This window comes from Coregonus clupeaformis, chromosome 12 (genome assembly GCF_020615455.1).
Source record: "Coregonus clupeaformis isolate EN_2021a chromosome 12, ASM2061545v1, whole genome shotgun sequence".
Lineage (NCBI taxonomy): Eukaryota > Metazoa > Chordata > Actinopteri > Salmoniformes > Salmonidae > Coregonus > Coregonus clupeaformis.
Genome location: NC_059203.1, coordinates 30188383 through 30215854, shown reverse-complemented (window position 1 = coordinate 30215854; position 27472 = coordinate 30188383). Strand labels below are relative to the sequence as shown.

The following is a 27472-nucleotide window of genomic DNA, read 5'->3' as shown; positions in this document are numbered from 1 at the left end:
GGCTGGGCCACTCAAGGACATTGAGAACTGTCCCGAAGCCACTCCTGCGTTGTCTTGGCTGTGTGCTTAGGGTCGTTATCCTGTTAGAAGGTGAACCTTCACCCCAGTCTGGAGGTCCTGAGCGCTCTGGAGCAGGTTTTCATCAAGGACCTCTCTGTACTTTGCTCAATTCATCTATCCCTCGATCCTGACTAGTCTCCCAGTCCCTGCCGCTGAAAATCATCCCCACAGCATGATGCTGCCACCACCATACTTCACCGTAGGGATGGTGCCAGGTTTCTTCCAGATGTGATGCTTGGCATTCAGGCCAAAGAGTTCAATCTTGGTTTCATCAGACCAGAGAATCTTGTTTCTCGGTGCCTTTTGGCAAACTCTACGCGGGCTGTCATGTGCCTTTTACTGAGGAGTTACTTCCATCTGGCCACTCTACCATAAAGGCCTGATTGGTGGAGTGCTGCAGAGATAATTGTCCATCTGGAAAGTTCTCCCATCTCCACAGAGTGACCATCAGGTTCTTAGTCACCTCCCTGACCAAGGCCCTTCTCCCCCGATTGCTCAGTTTGACCGGGCGGCCAGCTCTAGAAAGAGTTGGTGGTTCCAAAATTATTTTATTGAAAATGATGGAGGCCACTGTGTTCTTCGGGACCTTCAATTCAAAGCTCTATGGACAATTCCTACGAGTTCATGGCTTGGTTTTTGCTCTGACATGCACTGTCAACTGTGGGACCTTATATAGATAGGTGTGTGCCTTTCCAAATCATGTCCAATCATTTTAATTTACCACAGGTGGACTCCAATCAAGTTGTAGAAACATCAAGGATGATCAATGAAAACAGGATGCACCGGAGCTACATTTCGAGTCACATAGCAAAGGGTCTGAATACTTATGCAAATAAGGTATGTGTTTAAATTATAAAATTGGCAAAAAATTATAATAATCCATTTTAGAATAAGGTTACAACGTAACAAAATGTGGAGTCAAGAGGTCTGAATACTTATCAAATGCGCTGTACCTCAGTGGTGCGCACTTTCATATACCTCAGTGGTGTGCACTGTGAGTGAAGTGGTGAAAGATATTTTTTGAAACGCACAAGCATTGAATTTAACCGAAAGTCTACTAAAGTGACATTGTCCTCGTTTCTTGGCTATTTACATAGTTTTGTTCACACGCTAGGTTGTTTTTCAATGTTAGTTTGAGCTTGCTCAGCTGCTAGTGGAGGCATGTTGGAGAATCTCATCTCTCACAGACAGACATTCGAGCCCCACTTACCTTAAAGGGCTCGCTGAAAATGTCCCGCCTTCAGAAAGTATTCATACCTCGACTTATTCCACATTGTTGTTACAGCCTGAATTCACAATTGATTGAATTGATTGTTGTAGTGTCGAGTCAATGTTGCTAATAATGCTGTAACAAAGGAGTCCGCTTATACTGAACTTTGATCATACGTTTTATTCATATCACAAGATTTCAGCATAAGTGTACAGGTGTCCAGATCACCCGGAGAGCAGTGGTTCCCAAATTGCAATGTCTGCTCTGCTCTTCTTCGTTTAAACCCAGTAAATATAATCTTCCCCAAAATATGGGTGGCTCCCTCTACTGTCCAATCCCCTGTCTACAACACACACTCCCTGTCTGTTGTATGTGGCATCACACTAAAACAATTCCCTCTGACACTAAATAAACATCCTCTCAGGTTCCACTGAAAAACATTAACAAAGTCATAATCTTAATACACTACATTGTCACCCATCTACACACAATACCCCATGATGACAAAGTGAACATGTTTTTAGAAATTGTTGCACTTTTTTTGAAAATTAAATAGACATCTCATTTACATAAGTATTCACACCCGAGTCAATACTTTGGCGGCGATTACAGCTTTGAGTTGTCTTGGTTATGTCTGTATCCGCTTTGCACATCTGGATTTGGGTTTTTTCTCCCATTCTTCCTTGTAGATTTTCTCAAGCTCTTAAGCCATTCCAGCGTTGCTTTGGCTGTATGCTTGGGGTCATTGTCCTGTTGTAACGTAAATCTTTGCCCCAGTCTGTCATTTGCACTCTGAAGCAGGTTCTCATCAAGGATTTGCCTGTATTTGGCTCCATTCATTGTTCCCCCTATCCTTACCAGTCTCCCAGTCCCTGCCCGTGAAAAGCATCCTCATAGCATGATGCTGCCACAAACAATCACATTTATTTATAAAGCCCTTTTTACATCAGCAGATGTCACAAAGTGCTATACAGAAACCCAGCCTAAAACCCCAAACAGCAAGCAATGCAGATGTAGAAGCACGGGGGCTAGGAAAAACTCCCTTGAAAGGCAGAAACTTAGAGAGGAACCAGGCTCTGAGGGGTAGTCAGTCCCCTTCTGGCTGTGCCGGGTGAAGATTATAACAGTACATGGCCATTAAGGGCAGATTTTTCAAATGTTCATAGATGACCAGAAGGGTTGAATAATAATCACGAACATGCTTCACGGTAGGGATGGTGTTAGACAGGTCATGAGCTGTGCCTGGTTTTCTCCAGACAGCGTTTTGCATTCAGGCCAATGAGTTCTATTTTTATCTCATCAGACCACATCTTTTGCCTTATGCTCAGTCTTTCACATGCCTTTTTGCAAACTCAAGGTGTGTTGTCATGCCTTTTTCTCAGGAGTGGCTTCCTTCTGGCCACTCTCCCATAAAGCCCAGATTGGTGAAGTGCTGTAGAGACTGTTGTCCTTATGTTAGGTTCTCCCATCTCAGCCAAGATGGTCTGTAGTTCTGTCAGGGGTCATTGTGTTCTTGGTCACCTCCCTGACCAAGGTCCTTCTTGCCTGGTTGCTCAGTTTGGTCGGACGGCCAGCTCTAGACAGAGTCTGGGTAGTTCCATATTTTTTCCCATTTCCAAATGATTCCCCCAATATGCCTCATCACAATTCTATCTCGGAGATCTATGGACAATTCCTTGGACTTCCATGGTATAGTTTCTGCTCTGACATGCACTGACAACTGTGGGACCTTATATAGACAGGTGTGTTTCTTTCTAAATCATGTCCAAACAATTGAATTGTCCACAGGTGTACTCCAATCAAGTTGTAGTGACATCTCAAAGATGAGCAAAGGAAATTGGATGTATAGAGCTCTCTAGTGCCCAAACGCCTGTATAACATGGGCAGCACCATTGAAGACTGATACGTTGGGATCTCTATACAGCTCTATGGCACCTGCAATTTGCAATTAAAGGAACAGTTAACAAAAAAGTGCAATTCAATTAGAGCCTTTTCTACAGCTACCCCCAAAAGCGGTCTCTGATGGTTTTGCTCTTGCTCCTCAAAGGCACTCAAAGCAGCCTGGTTTGATCTGGGTCATCCTTGACCTCACGCAAGGGATCAGACGGGACTATTTTTCGGTAAACTTTTTGTAATTTCTTAGCATAAAAACAACATTCCTAAAATACTTTAATTGTGCTCCTAAATGTATTTGTGTGCTCCAACATTTTTCAAAGGTCAGTGTGGAGCCCTGATATACCAGGAATTTGACCTGTTGAAATGGTGCTGACAGCAATAGGGACAGAATATAGACAGAGGGAACTGTCTGTGGCTGACTAGGCCAATAGCCCATGGCACCAGCCATGTGCTCTGCACTGATGCCGTGATTGGAGATGGTCTTTCCTGGGAACAAAAGTGAGAATTGTTTTATTTTTATTGCGCTTTTACGTTGGCAATGGCCTGTGCAGTATGTTCCAATGCCTTTTTATTACATTATATTTACCACAGATTATCCCTCACTACCCAGTCATAGACCATCTTTGCCTTTCTTATGTGTCCTACCCCACTGGCTCTACCTGAAAGTAATCACAATCACCATACAAATGGTTAACATTTTTACATTTTAGTCATTTAGCAGATGCTCTTATCCAGAGCGACTTACAGTTAGTGAGTGCATACATTATTTTATTTTTCATACTGGCCCCCCCGTGGGAATCGAACCCACAACCCTGGCATTGCAAACGCCATGCTCTACCAACTGAGCTACATCCCTGCCGGCCATTTCCTCCCCTACCCTGGACGACGCTGGGCCAATTGTGCGCCGCCCCATGGGTCTCCCGGTCGCGGCCGGCTACGACAGAGCCTCGTTTAGAACCAGGATCTCTAGTGGCACAGCTAGCACTGCCAATCCAGACAGACCTAGACACGTCTTGATTTATAAAGTAAAAGCAAACCACTCAAGTCAGTGGGACGGACATCAATTCACAATATACTGAAATCAAGTTCAACAGGAATGAGATTGTTACACTGTTCACAGTACAATTTGTATTTATTATGGATCTACTCTTCCTGAGGTCCAGCAAAATTAAGGCAGTTCATACAATTTAAAAAACATTACAATACATTCACAGATTTCACAACCCAATGTGTGCCCTCAGGCCCCTACTCCACCACTACCACATATCTACAGTACAAAAATCCATGTGTACGTGTGTGTATAGTGCGTATGTTATCGTGTGTGTGTGTGTATGCATGTGTCTGCGCCTATGTTTGTGTTGCTTCACAGTCCCCGCTGTTCCATAAGGTGTATTTTATCGGTTTGTTAAATCTAATTGTACTACTTGCATCAGTTACTTGCTGTGGAATAGTGTTCCATGTAGTCATGGCTCTATGTAGTACTGTGCACCTCCCATAGTCTGTTCTGGACTTGGGGACTGTGAAGAGACCTCTGGTGGCATGTCTTGTGGGGTATGCATGGGTGACCGAGCTGTGCGCCAGTAGATCAAACAGACAGCTCGGTGCACCCAACATGTCAACGCCTCTCATAAACACAAGTAGTGATGAAGTCAATCTCTCCTCCACTTTGAGCCAGGAGAGATCGACATGCATATTATTAATATTAGCTCTATGTGTACATCCAAGGGCCAGCCGTGCTGCCCTGTTCTGAGCCAATTGCAATTCCTTTTTTGTGGCTTTATTATGGACATATTTCTCCCCATCTTAGCTACTGTTGTATCAATATGTTTTGACCATGACAGTTTACAATCCAGGGTTACTCCAAGCAGTTTAGTCTTGCTCAATTTCCACATTATTTATTACAAGATTTAGTTGAGGTTTAGGGTATAGTGAATGATTTGTCCCAAATACAATGCTTTTAGTTTTATAAATATTTAGGACAAACTTATTCCTTGCCACCCACTCTGAAACTAACTGCAACTCTTTGTTAAGTGTTGCAGTCATTTCAGTCACTGTAGTAGCTGACATGTATAGTGTTGAGTCATCCGCATACATAGACACCCTGGCTTTACTCAAAGCCAGTGGCATGTCATTAGTAAAGATTGAATAAAGTAATGGGCCTAGACAGCTGCCCTGGGGAATTCCTGATTATACCTGGATTATGTTGGAGAGGCTTCCATTAAAGAACACCCTCAGTGTTCTGTTAGACAGGTGTTCTCTGTATCCACAGTTTAGCAGGTGGAGTAAAGCCATAACATTTACGTTTTTCCAGCAGCAGACTATGATCGATAATGTCAAAAGCCGCACTGAAGTCTAACAAAACAGCCTCCACAATCTTTTTATCATCAATTTCTCGCAGCCAATCATCAGTAATTTGTGTAAGTGCTGTGCTTGTTGAATGTCCTTCTCTCTGAAAGTTTGTTGTCAATTTGTTTACTGTAAAATAGCATTGTATCTGGTCAAACACCATTTTTTCCAATAGTTTACTAAGGGTTGGTAACAGGTTAATTGGTTGGCTATTTGAGCCAGTAAAGGGGGCTTTACTATTCTAAGGTAGCGGAATTACTTTTGCTTCCCTCCAAGCCTGGGGGCACACACATTGTAGTAGGCTTAAATTGAAAATATGGGAAATAGGAGTGCCAATATCGTCCGCTATTATCCTCAGTAATTTTCCATCCAAGTTGTCAGACCCCGGTGGCTTGTCATTGTTGATAGACAACAATACTTTTTTCACCTCTTCCACACTCACTTTACGGAATTCAAAATTACAATGATTTGTCTTTCATAATTTGGTCAGATATACTTGGATGTGTAGTGTCAGCAATTGTTGCTGGCATGTCATGCCTAAGTTTGCCAATCTTGCCAATGAAAAAATCATTAAAGTAGTTGGCAATATCAGTTGGTTTTGTGATGATGAGCCATCTGATTCAATTAATGATGGAGCTGAGTTTGCCTTTCTTCCCAAAATTTCATTTAAAGCTCCAAAGCTTTTTACTATCATTCTTTATGTAATTTATCTTTGTTTCATAGTGTAGTTTCTTCTTTTTATTCAGTTTAGTCACATGATTTCTCAATTTGCAATACATTTGCCAATCGGTTGTGCAGCCAGACTTATTTGCCATTCTTTTGCATTGTTACAGTCATTTTCTTAATGGGTGCATGCTTATTAGCGCACCACTGGCTTGGTGCGAGGGGAAGGAACAGGCCGGACCGGGCTGGCGGCGCGCACCACTGGCTTGGTGCGAGGGGCAGGAACAGGCCGGACCGGGCTGGCGACGCGCACCACTGGCTTGGTGCGAGGGACAGGAACAGGCCGGCCCGGGCTGGCGACGCGCACCACTGGCTTGGTGCGAGGGGCAGGAACAGGCCGGGCCAGCTTGCGACGCGCACCACTGGCTTGGTGCGAGGGTCAGGAACAGGCCGGGCCGGGCTGGCGAAGCGCACCACTGGCTTGGTGCGAGGGACAGGAACAGGCCGGACCGGGCTGGCGACGCGCACCACTGGCTTGGTGCGAGGGATAGGAACAGGCCGGACCGGGCTGGCGACGCACACCACTGGCTTGGTGCGAGGAGCAGGAACGGGTCGGGCCGTACTGGGAACACGCACCACTGCCTTAGTGCGGGGAGCAGGAACGGGCCGGACCGGACTGGCGACACGCACCACTTGCTTGGTGCGAGGAGCGGGACTGGGTTCCTTTATTAACCCCCGCTCCCTCTGCTGCCTAACCAGCTCCTCTCGCCGTGCCTCTACACTTTCCTTCTCCCTTTTAGCCTCCTGTAGCGCCTGAACCAATAGCCCCCGTAACATGGTGGCCTCCTCTCCTAACCTGCAGATCCGCCCTGTCGCAGCCTCCTGCTGCCTCGTCATCCACACCGTGTTTCCCCCCCCAAAATGTTCTTGGGGTTGCCTCTCGGGTCTCCGTCGTCGGCACTCCTCTTCCCGTGAGGACTCCTCCGGGAGCCCCCACGAGTTAGAGAACAGAAACTCGTCGTCGTCGTCATCCTCCGACTCCTCCCAAGGTCGTAGGGACCCAAACTGAAAACCAACCGGGTGCAGTGGTCGGGGCTCTTCTCTCACGCTCCCCGACCACCCCTTTAGCCCCCCCAACATTTTTTATTGGGGCTGCTTCTCGGGCCTCCTCCTCGGCCGGCTTCCGTGTTGCCGTTGCTCCTCTCCTGCCTGGGCATCTACCTTCGCCCATGGCCCTTACCCTGCGAATATCTCTTCCCATGACCACAATTTGCCCACCTGTGACATGGCAATTCGCTCTTCCTGGGCACGCTGCTTGGTCCTCATTTGGTGGGATCTTCTGTCACGTTCGTTCATAGACGGGTCAGACCAAGGCGCAGCGTGATATGCGTACATGTTTATTTTATACTGAATAAACACCACGACAAAACAACAAACTAAACGAAACGTGAAGTCCAAGGTAGAACACAAAACATACCTTACACGGAACAAGATCCCACAACCCACTAGTGCCAATAGGCTGCCTAAGTATGGTCCCCAATCAGAGACAACGAGCGACAGCTGCCTCTGATTGGGAACCACACCGGCCAACATAGATCTAGACATACTAGAACTACAACATAGAAATACACAACATAGAAACTACACACCCTGACTCAACATATACGAGTCCCCTGAGTCAGGGCGTGACACTCACATTTCTTTTAGACTAACATTTAGTTTTCAACAGCGGAGATTTGTATAAACCTTGCTGTGTGTCTAGCCGACATTTGCAACATTGTTTCAATATTCAAATTCGATCTCCAGCTGTCCCATAGTAATGACCGTGTCAGGAGTCGGGATGAGACAGGCAGGCAGCTTTCCTCAGCCAGTCAAAATCATGATATATATATAAATATATATATATATATATATATATATATATATATATATATATATATATATAACATACAAAGAAATGTAAAAAAAAACAACAGGTAAAATGAAATGAAGTGGCGCTAGTTTGCTGTCGTTCCAGCTTCAGTTTGAAATGATTGTGTTAGTTGGGTTGTTGGCTAGCTCCTCGAACAACAGTGTGCTGACGAAAGAGCACATTTTCTATGCCAGGCGGAATCGTGCATCATTAGCTCATTGTTATGGATGTATCCAAATAAATGTCACTAGAAAACAGCTTAAACAAACGCAAATGCAGCTACTTTGCTGTTATTCTGGCTGCACTGTTTGACTTGACAGTAGGTTAGCCGTAGTTGGCTAGATAGCAAGCAAGGGATAAGAACGTTGCCAGCCAGTATGGCAATGGAACATTTAGAACGAACGACTGGGTCGCGTCAATAGATACAGAACAAAAAGACTGAACGACTGGGTCACGTCTCTGGCAACTGAACCGATAGAATGAACAACCAGCCGGCTTGGGTAGCAACCATAGATTTGTGTCGGCACTATATCTTGTGAAAGGATGAAATAGTATGAATACATTTATCAAAATAACGTTTTTTATGAAAATATGTAAATCATTATTTTAATATGTTGGTAACCCGTTGTATAAAAGTGATAATGCCCTCGAAGCCGGTGTTTGGAGGATAATTTAGCACGGTATGCCAGCCCTCGACTTCGTCTCGGGCCTAACAACACCCGTGCCAAAATATCCTCCCAACACTGGCTTCACTTAATTATGACCTTCTGGCTTTGATGACTGGTGGAGTTGTTTGTTTTTAAGGAATTGTTTGTTTTGGTAGACATACCTGGGTGATGTAAGTGTCTCAAACATACAGCACATGGGCCACAAGCGGCCCGCAAGCCGATTTTTTTAATGTGGCCTGTTTTTGTCTTAGTAAAAACAAAAAAATCATGAATGGGTAATACTAGATCAAATCCATTAGGATCCCCATGTATTTGCATTTTTTCCATTCACACCCATACTACACTGTCATACAAGAAAGCTGTCTTAATTAATAATAGTCTCACTCCCTCGGTAAAGGATTATCAACGAAACTTTCATGAAATGCTTTGTCACTGTTATATGGCAGGATGTGTGTGTGTGACAGAGAGAGTGAGTGAGTGCTTTGTTTTTTTTCCAGTCTCTTCCTCCTTGGTATTTCCCTCCCTCCTCCTTTCTCCCCTCCAGAGTGTGAGCACTGCAGGTGAGACTGGACTGTTAGTTCATTGAGAGCGAGGAAAGGGAGAGAGAGAGTGTGACTAAGCTATTACCTGAAGGAGTCAGAGAGCGGAGAGAGTGCCTGAGATAATACCTGAAGGAGTCAGAGAGAGGAGAGAGTGCCTGAGATAATACCTGAAGGAGTCAGAGAGCGGAGAGAGTGCCTGAGATAATACCTGAAGGAGTCAGAGAGAGGAGAGAGTGCCTGAGATAATACCTGAAGGAGTCAGAGAGAGGAGAGAGTGACTGAGATAATACCTGAAGGAGTCAGAGAGCGGAGAGAGTGACTGAGATAATACCTGAAGGAGTCAGAGAGAGGAGAGAGTGACTGAGATATTACCTGAAGGAGTCAGAGAGAGGAGAGAGTGCCTGAGATATTACCTGAAGGAGTCAGAGAGAGGAGAGAGTGACTGAGATATTACCTGAAGGAGTCAGAGAGAGGAGAGAGTGACTGAGATATTACCTGAAGGAGTCAGAGAGAGGAGAGAGTGACTGAGATAATACCTGAAGGAGTCAGAGAGAGGAGAGAGTGACTGAGATATTACCTGAAGGATAATAAAGACAAGATTAAGGTCATTGCTGTTGATGCTCCATCAGTGTCCCAAATACAGACCCCAGGAAAACCCCTCTAGAAATATAAGACATTGAATCAATACTACTACTAATACCACTCCCTGCAGGTAAGGACTATACTACTCATTTGAAATGATTGGTTTCCGGACTGAATGATAAGTTGTTTCTATCCTCCATCTGTTTGTTGTTGTGAAATGGCACTGTCAAGAAGTCTTAAAATAAGCTTTCTCCTAATATGTTATGGTAATGCATGTTAACTTATATTCGACTAAAGCTGCTATCAAGCTAGAACATCTCCATATTTGTAAATTGATAGCTGACAGTCACTAGTAAAACAGATGGCAATAGTCTTCCTCATTTTATAAAAATGTGTTATAGTTTTTCATGTTGCTCCATCTATAGAAGGGAGGGAGAGTCAGAAAGTAGACCGTAAACTTAAAGGAAAAGTTATATTTTTTACAACCAAATCTCAACTTTTTATGTAAATGGTTGTTATAGAAGGGTCCAGACTCCTTTTTTGTGATTTCACATATATATTTTTTTTGTACTTTATCCGCAACGTTCTATATCATTTTTTGTTGCAACTCGAGTGATACCTCTGTCCATTCTACAGGTAACTGCCAAAATAAAGGAAACACTTGAGTAAATGAGGGATAATAATAAATAATAATAATAATATGCCATTTAGCAGACGCTTTTATCCAAAGCGACTTACAGTCATGCGTGCATACATATTTTTTTTTTTGTGTATGGGTGGTCCCGGGGATCGAACCCACTACCTTGGCGTTACAAGCGCCGTGCTCTACCAGCTGAGCTACAGAGGACCACTGGGATACAAAGTATATTGAAAGCATGGAGTGCTTCCACACAGGAAGTTCCAGACATTTGTAGAATCTATACTAGGGCAGTCCCCGACAAACAAACAAATCTTGGTCGACCGAAAGCTGTCTGTTCTTTCAACCAATCGATTGGCCGAAATTTTTAAATGTGTATTTTTCCATATACAGTGCATTCGGAAAGTATTCAGACCCCTTGACTTTTTCCACATTTTGTTACGTTACAGCCTTATTCTAAAATAGATTTAATTGTTTTTTCCCCTCATCAATCAACACACATTACCCCATAATGCCAACGCAAAAACAGGTTTTTAGAAAATGCAGCAAATTTATTACAAATAAAAAAACGGAAATATCACATTTACATAAGTATTCAGACCCATTACTCAGTACTTTGTTGAAGCACCTTTGGCAGCGATTACAGCCTTGAGTCTTCTTGGGTATGACGCTACAAGCTTGGCAGCTGTATTCGGGGAGTTTCTCCCATTCTTCTCTGCAGAATCTCTCAAGCTCTCAGATTGGATGGGGAGCGTCGCTGCACAGCTATTTTCATGTCTTTCCAGAGATTTTCGGTCAGGTTCAAGTCCGAGCTCTGGCTGGGCCCCTCAAGGACATTCAGAGACTTGTCCCGAAGCCACTCCTGCGTTGTCTTGGCTGTGTGCTTAGGGTCGTTGTCCTGTTGGAAGGTGAACCTTCGCCCCAGTCTGAGGTCCTGAGCGCTCTGGAGCAGGTTTTCATCAAGGATCTCTCTGTACTTTGCTCTGTTCATCTTTCCTTCGATCCTGACTAGTCTCCAAGTCCCTGTTGCTGAAAAACATCCCAACAACATGATGCTGCCACCACAATGCTTCACCATATGGATGGTGCCAGTTTTCCTCCAGACATGACGCTTGGCATTCAGGCCAAAGAGTTCAATCTTGGTTTCATCAGACCAGATAATCTTGTTTCTCATGGTCTGAGTGTCCTTTAGGTGCCTTTTGGAAAACTCCAAGCGGGCTTTCATGTGCCTTTTACTGAGGAGTTGCTTCCGTCTGGCCACTCTACCATAAACGCCCGATTGTTGGAGTGGTGCAGAGATGGTTGTCCTTCTGGAAGGTTCTCCCATCTCCACAGAGGAACTCTGGAGCTCTGTCAGAGTGACCATCGGGTTCTTGGTCACCTCCCTGACCAAGAGTGCCAAGAGTGTGCAAAGCTGTCATAAAGGCAAATGGTGGCTATTTGAAGAATCTCAAATATAAAATATATTTTAATTTGTTTAACACTTTTTTGTGTTTCCATATGTGTTATTTCATAGTTTTGACATCTTCACTCTTATGCTACAATGTAGAAAATAGTAAAAATAAAGAAAAAACCTTGAATGAGTAGGTGTTCTAAAACATTTGACTGGTAGTGTATATTTGCTATTTTAAAAAAAAGCTTGGTCGACCAACAGCCTGTCGACTAATTGGGGTCAGCCCTAATCTATACTAGGGCGCATTGTAGCTGTTCTGGTGGCTCATAGTGACCCAACGCCCTACTAAGACACTTTGTTGGTTGTTCCTTTATTTTGGCAGTTACCTGTAGCAGCAGGATACATGGCGACTGGAACAGCTGAATACGGGAAACGTCGAGTCGCGCAAAAGGGATATAACATTGCGGAAAAAGTTTGGAATGACACAATTTCATGTGTACAACATCTAAAGACCTGCATCACTATACTGAGAGCTTTGCTGTTTCTAAAAGGACGTATTTGGGTGCTTTTGGAGCCTTTGTTCAAGTTTTATTCGGGCCCCCATACCACACAACCAGAATGAGGAAGTGTTTTGCTGTTTTGGGTAACTTTCTTAAAAACTTGAAATCACAAAAAAGGTGTCTGGACCTTTCTATAATATACCATTTACATCGAAAATAGAGATTTGGTTGTAAAAAAGACAATTTATCCTTTAATGATTAATCTGCTGGACATGAAATGACGCCTGTCAACTTCCCTCTGGGCTGTTAACAAAGACCTCACTCACCTGTTAGCTACACTTAAGGACCGAGATCAATAAGGAAATGGGGATTTCTGTAACACTTTCCTTTGTTTCCTTTACATTGTCAACTGTGACAATGACAAGAACAGACAGAATACGCAAGACAATTTAAATGTCTAATGTACAATAACGTAAATGTTAAAAACAACCAAACGTTCACCACAAAACAAAAACCAAGATAGTAATGTTTAAGTGTTGGTTGGCATAGTTGAATCAATGAAATACTCAATTGAACACGTTCAGTACAAGATAAGAGATGCAAGTCATGAAGAAAGTGAACAAACACAGTCTAATCTTTAATGTGTATCTCTATGTAATATTTGAAGAGAGAAGTTTGCCTTGGTATTGTCCTGACCTCAAGGAATCAATGTGGCTAATCGGACACCCTAAGCCTATCCTTTCTTTATCTTCAGGGTGTACAAACAAAACAGAATACCAAATTAAACATTTTCAAACGGTCACCCTCTGTTTAAAACCGAAACATTTATATTTGGCATATTTTCCTGTAGGTGCATAACAGAACCAGATGGAGAGTGAACCATGAAGGCCCCCAAGGTCTGGCACACACAGGCCCCGGACCCAGTGCCCGAGGAGGAGACGGACCCTTCCTCTGGCGAGGACAAGCCAGAGTGCTTAATCTGTTTCAACACCTACGACAATGTCTTCAAGACACCCAAGCTGCTGGACTGCACCCACACCTTCTGCCTGGAGTGTGTCACCCGGGTTATGGTGGTGTCTGTGGAACAGGAGGTGGGCCAGATCCCTTGCCCCCTCTGCAGGCACCCCACCTCCATCCCTGCCAGTGGCCCCCCCGCCCTCCTCACAAGTCTGGAGGTGCTGGGCCGGCTGCCCACCCACCTGCAGCAGGAGGAGAGGGTGTGGCTGGATGGGAAGAAGCTGTGTTACTCCAGCCCCGGCAGCCCTGACCTTCTCCATCCAGTCGGCACCTCCACCTGTATTTGTATCAACATCGGGATAATCCAGGAGGAGGCTGCGTCCAGACAGACTGAGGCTGACAGAAGGAGATTCGTCTGGGCCAGACAATGCCTCTGCAGCCTCTTCTCAGACTGGAAGCGGCTGGTGCTGATCGCGGTGCTGCTGGTCATGCTAGTGTGTGTCATCATGTGGCCGATGCATTGTATCTTCAGCACGGGATCGGTTCACTGTTTCAAAAGCATGGCTCCTGCCACCGTGGGGCAGGCCTCTACACCCTTCACAGTCACCCAGCTGCCACAGTGAGACAGGAAGCAATGGACACTGACACTCCCTATGTACAGCACAGGGTGGACACATTTATTGCAGGTCACATTGGGACTTACACACCAGGAAACTGTCAGAATGTTCTCTCAGGATTGCCAAAGGATGAGACTAATAGACAAGCTGGCTTTGTTTGTACAGAGGACTTTTATTTTTTGCTATTAAAAGACCTTCATAGTTTCAAGTTTTGTATTAGTCGTATGTACAGGATACACCGTCCAACGAAAGGCTTACTTGCAGGTTCCTTTTCGACAATTCAACAACAATAAATAATAAAAGATAAGAATACGAACATAAAGTAAGGGGCTCAGTAGGACAGAATAAACATTTTAGGGCAATATCCCACTTGAACACTTCAAAAAAGCAACCACCTTCATTTACTAATTTGGTCTCTCCCTACAAGATTGGACTGTTGTAGGCTAGCATCACATACACTTGTTTGCTTTTCTGGAATGTTCTTCAGACAACTACACCAAGACACACTGTACTGTAGTCTGTAGGCTACATGGAACAAAAAAGTGGAAGGATCTTATTATGTGATCTTGAACGTGTTGTTGATTATTCCCTGATCATCACCTTATGTATTGTTTTAAATTAGGCTAATGGTCAATTATTTACTAAAGCATGTGACTTTTCCCTCACATGGTTCTTGTTTTATATGATATTGTTTTATGTTAAATATTTTGAGCTTAAATCATGTACCAAATTAAAATATATTTTTTAGGGTAGCTAACTAGAATCTTTATCACTGCATCTGTTTAGATATATGCTCACTATTATTGTGTAAGTCAGTACTGGTGTAAGGTAATAGGTAATTATACTACTGATCCTGTCTTACCTCTTCCACTTCAGAGGGGCTTCTATTTATGTTACAAGTGTGGAAGGGCACCCAGACAGTGGCCCTACATGTGACCAGCAGGCAGACACACTACTACAGGTCTATTTATAACATGGGTAATGGCCAGGCCCCACTCTGACTCTGCCACACCACTGGCAAGGGCAGGGGGACCACACACAGCATGTCACTGCTGCAGGACAGTTCTTGCTGAATAGACACTACACATTAGCATGGAACACCTACATCACACATAATATAGCCTACTATACAGTTCCCATACTAACTTAATGGTAGAGGTGAGGGCCTACTTATGGACCTGTGTTGTGCTTTTTGACAAATGCTTCCACTAGCCTACAAGGCATCACAGTGCACACAACAATGCACAGTACATTTGAACACTGACAGCCCATTTGACTTTCATTGCAAAAAGCGTTCTCAAGAAAGGACATGGCATCATCAGCAGCTGTTGAATGTTATCTGAACTCGTTCACTTGGAGGGGTTGGACGTATTAAAACTATTTTAATGCATACTTAATAATCACGTATATCTTTGTATGTGTAAACAAAAGATATGCTAACAATGTATTGCTTTTGGACAACTTCGGTTTACATGGGTATGGACTGTGCGTCAAAGTTGATGCAGAGCGATGATGTGTTACATTATGTCTAACAAGACTGCACATGCTACTAGAATTTTTACCTTGAGGTTTTTCTAGTATGCAGAGTATGCTTCTAGGGCCCGATTCAGACTTAGGAAATGTACGCAGTTTCCTACGCACTTCTCAGTAGTTGATATTCAGACTTACCTTATACAGGTGCGTAATGGGCTTTGCAGAAGTGGTTCCCTTGCGCACGCTGAATACTTTTAATTAAACTGCTGAAAACCCTCCCACTTGCTGGCCAACAGATTTACTCATGGAGTTTTCATCCCTTTAAATGTGTTATACCTTTTTAATTACAAGTTTCTCGACAGACTCTAGAATATACAGTGCCTTCAGAAAGTATTCACACCCCTTGACTTTTTCCACATTTTGATGAGTTACAGCCTGAATTTAAAATGTATTAAATGTAGATGTTGTGTCACTGGCTACACACAATACTCCATAATGTCAAAGTGAAATTATGTTTGTAGATATTTTTACAAATGAATACAAAATGAAAATCATTGAGGAAAGTATTCAACCCCTTTGTTATGGCAAGCCTAAATAAATTCAGGAGTAAACATTTGCTTAACAAGTCTCATAAGTTGCATGGACTCACTCTGAGCAATAATAGTTTTTGAATTGGTATTGTACCCCACACATACAATTATCTTTAAGGTCCCTCAGTCGAGCAGTGAATTTCAAACACAGATTCAACCACAAAGACCAGGGAGGTTTTCCAATGCCTCGCAAAGAAGGGCTCCTATTGGTAGATGGGTAAAAAATAAAAACAGACATTAATATTCCTTTGAGCATGGTGAAGTTATTAATTACACTTTGGATGGTGTTTCAATACACCCAGTCACTATAAAGATACAGGCGTCCTTTCTAACTTATTTGACGGAGAGGAAAGAAGCCGCTCAGGGATTTCACCATGAGGCCAATGGTGATTTTAAAACAGTTACAGAATTGAATGGCTGTGATAGAAAACAGGATGGGATCAACATTGAAGTTACTACACAATACTAACCTAAATGACTGCGTAAAAAGAAGGAAGCCTGTACAGAATAAAAAATATTCCTAAACATGTATCCTGTTTGCAATAAGGCACTAAAGTAAAACTGCTAAAAATGTGGCAAAGAAATTAAATGTATGTCCTGAATACAAAGCGTTATGTTTGGGGCAAATCCATGTTATGGGTATGCTTGTCATCGGCAAGGATTAAGGAGTTTTTTAGCATAAAAAGAAACGGAATTGAGCTAAGCACAGGCAAAATCCTAGAGGAAAACCTGGTTCAGTCTGCTTTCCAACAGACACTGGGAGAAAAATTCATATTTCAGAGAGACAATAACCTAAAACACAAGGCCAAATATACTCTGGAGTTGCTTACCAAGACGACATTGAATGTTACTGAGTGGCCTAGTTACAGTTTTGACTTATATCGTCTTGAAAATCTATGGCAAGACTTGCAAATGGCTGTCTAGCAATGATCAACAACCAACTTGACAGAGCTTGAATAATTTTTTAAAGAATAATGTGCAAATACAGTGCATTCGTAAAGTATTCAGACCCTTTCACTTTTTCCACATTTTGATACGTTACAGCTTTATGCTAAAATTGATTAAATACTTTTCCCCCCCTCATCAATCTACACACAATACCCCATAATGTGCAAATGTATTACAAATAAAAAACTGAAATACCACATTTACATAAGTATTCAGACCTTTTACTCAGTACTTTGTTGAAGCATCTTTGGCAGCGTTTATGGCCTCGAGTCTTCTTGATTAATAATAATAATAATAATAATATGCCATTTAGCAGACGCTTTTATCCAAAGCGACTTACAGTCATGTGTGCATACATTTTTACGTATGGGTGGTCCCGGGGAACGAACCCACTACCCTGGCGTTACAAGTGCCATGCTCTACCAATTGAGCTACAGAGGACCACCAAGCTTGGCACACCTGTATTTGGGGAGTTTCTCCCATTCTTCTCTGCAGATCATCTCAAGCTCTGTCAGGTTGGATGGGGAGCGTCGCTGCACAGCTATTTTCAGGTCTCAATCGGGTTCAAGTCCAGGCTCTGGCTGGGCCACTCAAGGACATTCAGAGACTTGTCCCGAAGCCATTCCTGCGTTGTCTTGGCTGTGTGCTTAGGGTTGTTGTCCTGTTGGAAGGTGAACATTCGCCCCAGTCTGAGGTCCTGAGCGCTCTGGAGCAAGTTTTTATCAAGGATTTCTCTGTACTTTGCTCCATTCATCTTTCCCTCGATCCTGACTAGTCTCCCAGTCCCTGCCGCTGAAAAACATCTCCACAGCATGATGCTGCCACCACCATGCATCACCATAGGGATGGTATTGGCCAGGTGATGAGCGGTGCCTGGTTTCCTCCAGATATGACGCTTGGTATTCACGCTGAAGAGTTCAATCTTGGTTTCATCAGACCAGGGAATCTTGTTTCTAATGGTCCTTTAGGTGCATTTTGGCAAACTCCAAGCAGGCTGTCATGTGCCTTTTACTGAGGAGTGGCTTCCGTCTGGCCACTCTACCATAAAGGCCTGATTGGTGGAGTGCTGCAGATATGGTTGTCCTTCTGGAACGTTCTCCCATCTCCACAGAGGAACTCTGGAGCTCTGTCAGAGTGACCAAGGACCTTCTCCACCAATTGCTCAGTTTGGTCGGGCGGACAGCTCTAGGAAGAGTCTTGGTGGTTCCAAACTTCTTCCATTTAAGAATGATGGAGGCCACTGTGTTCTTGGGGACCTTCAATGCTGCAGAATTTTTTTGTTACCCTTCCCCAGATCTCTGCCTCGACACAATCCTGTCTCGGAGCTCTACGGACAATTCCTTCGACCTCATTGCTTGGTTTCTGCTCTGACATGCACTGTCAACTGTGGGACCTAAAATAGACAGGTGTGTGCCTTTCTAAATCATGTCCAATCAATTGCATTTACCACAGGTGGACTCCAATCAAGTTGTAGAAACATCTCAAGGATGATCAATGGAAACAGGATGCAACTGAGCTCAATTTCGAGTCTCATAGCAAAGGGTCTGAATACTTATGTTAATAAGTTCCGTTTTTTATTTTTAATAAATTTGCAAATATTTCTAAAAACCTGTTTTTGCTTTGTCATTATGGTGTATTGTGTGTAGATTGATGAGGGAAAACATTTAATCAATTTTAGAATAAGGCTGTAACGTAACAAAATGTGGAAAAAGTGAAGGGGTCTGAATACATTCTGAATGCACTGTATGGAGGGAATGGTTCAGAATATTAGGGATCAATGAAAGAAAGCCATATAAATACACATATATTAATCTCCTTTTCAGCACCAATTGGTAGTTTAAAAAATACTCTGATGTGTATTATTTAGGGCTAGGAAAGTATTTTTGAATTGGAGAGCCTTTACAGTGGTTTGATTCATCCTGAAAGTTGCCATATTCAATTGTTCAAGCCATTAAATATTGGAAGGTGAGAAAAGGGTACAATAGGGTTTGAACAGTAGTCCTATACATCTTCCCTAATAATCCAGATTCCTCACTAATCATGGAACTGTCATGGTGAACCGTGCGCCAGGTTTAAACTGCTAGTATGGTCTGCATTCCATAATGATTCAAATGATTGCACAACTACGTTAGCCTAATATGATCCACTATTGCTAGCAATCCTCAGGAACAACCACACGAATGTGACAAATTAAAGAATGGTAAACTAACAATGTAATGCAAAGATGCAAAATGTAAGGAAATAAATTCTAAAGTCAGTGACAGTTATAAATGTATGTGCGATAGAAATTGAAAAAAAATACTGTGAAAAGTTTGCTCATATAATTAAAACATTCTAAAAATCATAAATCAACTCAGGTAGGTTTGATGCGATACTGTCTTTTTGCGCATGACTACAGAAGCCTAGATTGGGTCTCCAAATTTCATCCCAAATTATAAGGCCAGCATTTCATAAACTTCACTGTGGAAAAGGTGATATGTTGGAATCCACCCCTAGTGCTTATAGTAAGCAGAGCATGTTGTGATATTGTAGGTAGGTGGAAGGTTATAGTAGTGTGGCTGCCCAACTCTGATCACATGACCAGTTTTCCGGGAGTATTTTGGGAGTCTGTTATGGAACTGGAACTGCCATGTTCCCCTGACGCATATTACTCCATAATGTTTTTACATGAACTGATCTGCAGTGTGTAGATTTCCACAAGTTACTGCTTGAAATAGTTAGCTTTCATGTAGAACGAGAGGAGGGCAGTGAGGTCATCACAGCAACACCCCAAGACAGATCAAACACTAGTTCTAGCTCTGAAATGGCAAGAGGGCACCATTTATAGTCAACATTTTCAACATATTCTGTACAGCATTGTGCTTGATGTATGGAATAACTTAATTTTTGTAAATGTTTAACACATTTTGCAGAAAAACATTCAAAAAGAAATACTATTTTTTTATTTAACGTTTCTTAAAAAGTATTCAATTATACAGTTGAAGTCGGAAGTTTACATACAGTGAGGGAAAAAAGTATTTGATCCCCTGCTGATTTTGTACGTTTGCCCACTGACAAAGAAATGATCAGTCTGTAATTTTAATGGTAGGTTTATTTGAACAGTGAGAGACAGAATAACAACAAAATAATCCAGAAAAACACATGTCAAAAATGTTATAAATTGATTTGCATTTTAACGAGGGAAATAAGTATTTGACCCCTCTGCAAAACATGACTTAGTACTTGGTGGAAAAACCCTTGAGCCACTCCTTTGTTGCCTTCACGGCGTAGTGTGTTACCAATTGTTTTCTTGGTGACTATGGTCCCAGCTGCCTTGAGATCATTGGCAAGATCCTCCTGTGTAGTTCTGGGCTGATTCCTCACCGTTCTCATGATCATTGCAACTCCACGAGGTGAGATCTTGCATGGAGCCCCAGGCCGAGGGAGATTGACAGTTATTTTGTGTTTCTTCCATTTGCGAATAAACGCACCAACTGTTGTTACCTTCTCACCAAGCTGCTTGGCGATGGTCTTGTAGCCCATTCCAGCCTTGTGTAGGTCTACAATCTTGTCCCTGACATCCTTGGAGAGCTCTTTGGTCTTGGCCATGGTGGAAAGTTTGGAATCTGATTGATTGATTGCTTCTGTGGACAGGTGTCTTTTATACAGGTAACAAACTGAGATTAGGAGCACTCCCTTTAAGAGTGTGCTCCTAATCTCAGCTCGTTACCTGTATAAAAGACACCTGGGAGCCAGAAATCTTTCTGATTGAGAGGGGGTCAAATACTTATTTCCCTCATTAAAATGCAAATCAATTTATACAATTTTTGACATGCGTTTTTCTTGATTTTTTGTTGTTATTCTGTCTCTCACTGTTCAAATAAACCTACCATTAAAATTATAGACTGATCATTTATTTGTCAGTGGGCAAACGTACAAAATCAGCAGGGGATCAAATACTTTTTTCCCTCACTGTACACCTTAGACAAATACATTTAAACTCAATTTTTCACAATTCCTGGCATTTAATCCTAGTAAAACTTCCCTGTCTTAGGTCAGTTAGGATCACCACTTTATTTTAAGAATGTGTAATGTCAGAATAATAGTAGAGAGAAGGATTTATTTCAGCTTTTATTTCTTTCATCACATTCCCAGTGGGTCAGAAGTTTACATACACTCAATTAGTATTTGGTAGCATTGCCTTTAAATTGTTTAACTTGGGTCAAACGTTTCGGGTAGCCTTCCACAAGCTTCCCACAATAAGTTGGGTGAATTTTGGCCATTTCCTCCTGACAGAGCTGGTGTAACTGAGTCAGGTTTGTAGGCCTCCTTGCTCGCACACACTTTTTCAGTTCTGCCCACAAATGTTTTATAGGATTGAGGTCAGGGCTATGTGATGGCCACTCCAATACCTTGACTTTGTTGTCCTTAAGCCATTTTGCCACAACTTTGGAAGTATGCTTGGGGTCATTGTCCATTTGGAAGACCCATTTGCGACCAAGCTTTAACTTCCTGACTGATGTTGGTTGCTTCAATATATCCACATAATTTTCCTTCCTCATGATGCCATCTATTTTGTGAAGTGCACCAGTCCCTCCTGCAGCAAAGCACCCCCACAGCATGATGCTGCCACCCCCGTGCTTCACGGTTGGGGTGGTGTTCTTCGGCTTGCAAGCCTTCCCCTTTTTCCTCCAAACATAACGATGGTCATTATGGCCAAACAGTTCTATTTTTGTTTCATCAGACCAGAGGAAATTTTTCCAAAAAGTACGATCTTTGTCCCCATGGGCAGTTGCAAACCGTAGTCTGGCTTTTTTATGGCGGTTTTGGAGCAGTGGCTTCTTCCTTGCTGAGCGGCCTTTCAGGTTATGTCGATATAGGACTCATTTTACTGTGGATATAGATACTTTTGTACCTGTTTCCTCCAGCATCTTCACAAGGTCCTTTGCTGTTATTCTGGGATTTATTTGCACTTTTCGCACCAAAGTACGTTCATCTCCTTCCTGAGAGGTAAGATGGCTGCGTGGTCCCATGGTGTTTATAGTTGCGTACTATTGTTTGTACAGATGAACGTGGTACCTTCAGGCGTTTGGCTGACTGATTTCTTTAGATTTTCCCATGATGTCAAGCAAAGAGGTACTGAGTTTGAAGGTAGGCCTTGAAATACATCCACAGGTACACCTCCAATTGACTCAAATTATGTCAATTAGCCTATCAGAAGCTTCTAAAGTCATGACATCATTTTCTGGAATTTTCCAAGCTGTTTAAAGGCACAGCCAACTTCTGACCCACTGGAATTGTGATACAGTGAATTATAAGTGACATAATCTGTCTGTAAACAATTGTTGGAAAAATTACTTGTGTCATGCACAAAGTAGATGTCCTAACCGACTTGCCAAAACTATAGTTTGTTAACAAAAAATTTGTGGAGTGGTTGAAAAACGAGTTACCAACCTAAGTGTATGTAAACTTCCAACTTCAACTGTATCTTCCGATAAAATATATGTCGTTATAATTAGTGAGATGCATAAACAATGTGCCTTAGGTTACTCCCTCCAAGTAACAATAGTAGATCATTCTATGACCTTTCAACTTTGACCTTTTAACTAACCTTAAATGTTGTGTTGTTTACAGATGCAGGAGCCTGTAAACGTTGCCATGGACGACTTAGACCACAGTGTGCACATAGCGAAGCGTGACTGGGACAGCTTCTATGAGGAGAGTGACGAATGCTCCTTACCACAGCCTGAGCTTGCAGGTTCAGATGATTCAGGCCTCAGTGAAGAGGAACCAGAGGATTCTGGGAGTCCAGTGTGTCTGGCCCTAGACAGTGTCCAAGATGACCTACAGCAGCAGAATGCAGCTCCAAACACTGCCATCCCATCTCAGCCCAGTTCTGAGGAAGAGGCTACCCTCAGAGAGGATATCATCTGCACAGACCTGCCTGTAAAGGTTGGTGAGAGTGGCTCTGAAGAAACACAACTAAATGATCAATTGAGCTTAACTAAGGAGGAGGGTGGTGCTCTCCTGGACAGAGTCTCTGACAACTCCCCCCAGCCACAGAAAGAGTCAGATTCTGGTTACTATAGAGAAAACAGCCTCACCACAAGAGTTGGTAGAAGAAACCCCAGGAGAGACTGCAGATCACAGAGGAGATCTTAAGGAAACAGGACGTAACAAATAATCTGGGTTCAGTTCCAGAATCTTCTAGCAACACGTGCATAGCTAACAGTGACTTCTCTGGAGCCTGTGATGTCTCAAATATCAAAGGATTCGATGGAGAGCTGCCAAGCAAAGGTGGCACTAGTACATTAAATGCCATCTCAACACCCCTCACCCTACTGTCTGTGCCACTGTCACCCCAGGACCTGTACCCAGCACAAAATATCAGCCAGGAGCAGCTGGACTGCCACACCGAAACAGCTATATTATGCAAGAGGGACACCATAGAGGTGCCAAGGGGAGAGAAAGAGCGCTGGTTTGTGACCGTGAACGACAGTCCAGCGCTGCACAGAGTGCATGCTGCCACCGCGGTAAAAATAAATAAAAACAAGCTTATAGGATTTCGGTCCCCAGGGTTCACACGTCAGAGGGGCCAGACCCTCCCTCTGAGAGTGAGTCAGAGAGAGAGAATGGATGAATCTGACGGACAGGAGACTATGAAGGAGTTTATTACACAGTCATGCTATAAGTCAAAGCTACTGCCAAACACTTATACGTTCCCAATTAATTCTCAAAGAGAGGTCTATATAGAGTTTCCCAAAATACATGTAAGCTATTCAGAGTTACCGCCTCTCTTTTCAGAGTTAAGCTCTTCATCATCATTCAGGGAAGAAGCTAACCTTTCTACGGAGTTGCCCTTGGAGTGGGATGACTCTTCAGAAGTGCTCACCCCAGAGTCATTAATTGAGGGGAACAAACAGGAAAATTACAACTCAGCGCTTGACTTAAAAAGGTCAGTAGACCATCCATTATCCAAACTACAATACCTATTATTTGCACAGAGCGACAAAGATTCACCACAACTTCACCGCTCTGATTCTGGGGACTCAAACGAGGAAGTGGAATTATTTTACACCACCAGCACCAGCTATGATTCTGAAGAGGAGTATGTCTCAGCCACAGAAATGGAGGATACCGCTTATACTAACACACTCTCCAGTAAGATAGATTCCACTCTCTCTGCCCGCACATATTGTCACTGCTGATTCAAAGCCACTAATTGAGGAAGATGGTCTAAATTGCCCCGTGCCGCCACAATGTGAAGGTTATGAAAACACAGCTGACCAGCCTGTCAAAACATGTCCCTCCACTGGTCGTGGTAACAGTAACCCAATATCAGAGGAAAGCTCAGTGCCGGCTGATTCAAATGACAGCCCTGACTCCCACATGACTTACGAGACACCATCACACAGAGTTGGTGGGACACTTACAGACTGTGAACATTTAGCAAAGACTAATATATCAGAAGATGAACCTACACCTTTTCCGATGTCTCTTCCTCTTTCCGAAGTAACAGTGACCCTAACAGAAACAGAAAGTAGACCAGAGTCACCCTGCTCAGAAACCATCTCACAGGAGGAAGAAACAGACTCCAGTACTGGCCTGGCCACTCCTGTTGACTGTGAGGAGCTTGCAGCACTATCCTCCTCCTCTGAAGACAGCATCCCCAATAAAGAAGGCATCTCCAACACCAGCCTCCTCCCAGAAGCTACATGCCTGAAAGGGATCAAGAAGAGCAGAAGCATGCACAACATTGTGCAAGCTCTGGAGGTAGCTAAGGTTAAGATGCAGCTGAAAGACATGCACAATGAACAAGCTCTGGAGACAGCGGAGGTAGAGCTGCATCTACAGGATATGAACAATGTACAACATCTTGAGGTTGAGATGCAGCTAAAGGACGTGCCCATTGTACAAGCTCTAGAGGTTGAGATGAAGCCCTGGAGGTACCGGAGGTAGAAATGCAGCTGGAGGAGTTTGGCAATGAACAAGCTCTGGAAGTAAAAGACATGCACAATGTCCAAGCTCTGAATGACGAGATGCAACCAAAATACATGCACAATGTACAACCTCAGGAGGTTGAGATGCAACTACCAGAGATGCACAACGTACAAGCTCTGGAGGTCAAGATTGAGCTGAAGGACATACTCAAGGAAGCTGAAAATAGATTATTTCTCAACAGCTGTCAGGACTTGGACTTGACGGAGTATCATGTTCTTGCAATGATTGATAGGATGAGCAGAACTCCCTCCCCAATTCTACCCAAAACAGACAAACTGGACAAGCTCTTCAGAATCACCTTCCCAGAATGATATGAATACCTGTTCACAGAGGATGTCCTCTCTGCCTATGAGTCCCTGATGTCTATGTCAGTGCCTGAGACCTGTTACAACTACACTCTCTCTAAGTACGGAGCTGGAGTGTTATTTCCTCCCCTGGTCCAGAAGTCACAGCATGGTGAAGGAGAACCAGTACCCATCTTTTCTTGCTCCCGCTCGGCTGTACGAGACCTCGTGTTCCCCGAACTGGAAGATCTTCTCTTCCCACTACAAGACGCATATCTCGAATCTGAGGAGGAGGATGACTGCTGCCCTATCCAAGTGGTCACTCACTCAGACATCCAGGCCAAAGAAGCTGTGTTGCCCTCCTCCTCTTCTGCAGCCCCAGATGGATACCCACCAAACACTAATTTCTATAGCCAGAGAGGCTGGAGAGGGAACTGGAAGAGCCTGCTCTCCCTGAGGAGGATCCGCTTCCCAGGAAAGGGCAGCACTAACAGTAGCTGGTGCTGGAGGTCTGGTGCCTGGGTGTCTCCAGCTCTGGGTCAGGCTCAGAGGGCTCGGCCACCTCCCATTACACCAAGCAGCCAAGCTGATACAATTGTCAACGCGGCAACCAGGACCTCCCATCCTCCTCCTGAGGTCATTCACCTCTGACACCAGATCTTCAGACAGCTTTCAGAGAAGCAAAGACGTTTCAAAAGCCTACAGACAACCGTCTCAGTATCAAGTAAGTGTTATCCAGTGATGTGAGATGGTTGATCCTTTACATGTAGTACACACACATACATGTGTACATACAAATTCTATACATTACACGTGTCAATCAATGTATTTTCATTGACTCATCCCTGTATATGTTTTCCCTCCGATAGAGAAACATGGCATCCTCTTCTCGCTGAGGCAGTCTGACATGTGTCTGGTCTGCATTGCCTTAGCCTCCTGGGTACTGAGGTCAGCTGATCCTATGGCTGTAGACACATGGAAAGCAGGTAAATCCATCCAACCGCTTACTATTGCTAAAATAACACTGTCATTAATTATCATTGGTTTTTATATCCGTTTTCTATTGTATTGATTATTTTCTTATGTATACAAATGGAATATAGATAAGTTGATACTGTATATCTTCAACTACACATGTATAATTGTAGCCAGGGTGACAGTATGTTTCTGCTCTTGCCAACTCCTTGTGGAATTGCCATGCCAGGACAAACAGAACTGGGAACAGGCTAGTATAATTGTGGGACAGATTCCAAATACTGTAAATACCTCTCTCTGAACTATTGTTCAGCTCTGCTGGCAAATGTGAGTGCCATATCTGCCATCCAGTATCTTCGACGCTATGTGGTGAAGAGAAGGGAAGCTGAAGACCTGAATGATTCAACTGAAGACGAGGCATGATATGTAGCTATTGCTTCTAGGGGAACCTTTCCAGACATTTTCACTTGGGGACCATAGCAGTGTCATAACAGTTTCATACAATGAAGTAACACTAACAACCATTTATATCTCAATCACAGTAGTAATTGCCATATCATAACATAGTGTTTACTGGCAGTACAGTAGTGGTTAAGTTCATAAGTATTGTAATCCACATGGGCCGGTTTTCCGGATACAGATTAAGTCTAGTCCTGGACTAAAAAGCATGCTTAATGGAGAATTTCCATCGAAAGTGCTTTTTAGTCCAGGACTAGGCTTAACCTGTATCTGGGACACCGGCCCCTAATGTTTTACTCAACGGGAAGCTTGAGCTGGTAAATTATATATGTTTTGACAGTGAGATATTTTCTAATTTAGTGATTATATGTTCAGTGTGGAAACATTTCTCAGATTGCATTAAACACACCTAAATAGCAGGGCTAACATTTTTCTGGGTGAACAGAGGACCATAGAGACTACTAGACTGTGCAGTATGTTAATGTCACTTTACAGCAACATGGTAGGCATGACTATGTGGTGCCTTCATGTGTGTAAAACAGAGTATTTGGTTCTTGTAAAATGCATTTGTTGTGATTTAATTCAGTCAGCATGTCAGTTTTTAAGTTTTATCAAGAACATTTGGAAGGCAACCAGAGAGCCTATTTTTGATAAATGTGCAATGTAAAATCAATGCAATTTGTATGTAGAAAGTCCATGTGGAGTATGTGTCAGGGTTAAGTGTAAGTCAAAGATGTCAGTCAGGCAGGTAGGTTTATGTTAATGCTTGGAGAGAAGCTA

The 27472-nt window shown here is 43.2% G+C and overlaps 1 protein-coding gene across 1 annotated transcript; it reads left to right on the top strand.

The window, feature by feature from the left end:
* Positions 1 to 13290: 13290 nt before the first annotated feature.
* Positions 13291 to 13989, top strand: LOC121578468 (RING finger protein 223-like). The gene has a single exon (XM_041892842.1). The coding sequence runs from the start codon at positions 13291 to 13293 to the stop codon at positions 13987 to 13989; it is 699 nt and encodes a 232-aa protein (XP_041748776.1).
* The last annotated feature ends 13483 nt before the right edge of the window (positions 13990 to 27472 follow it).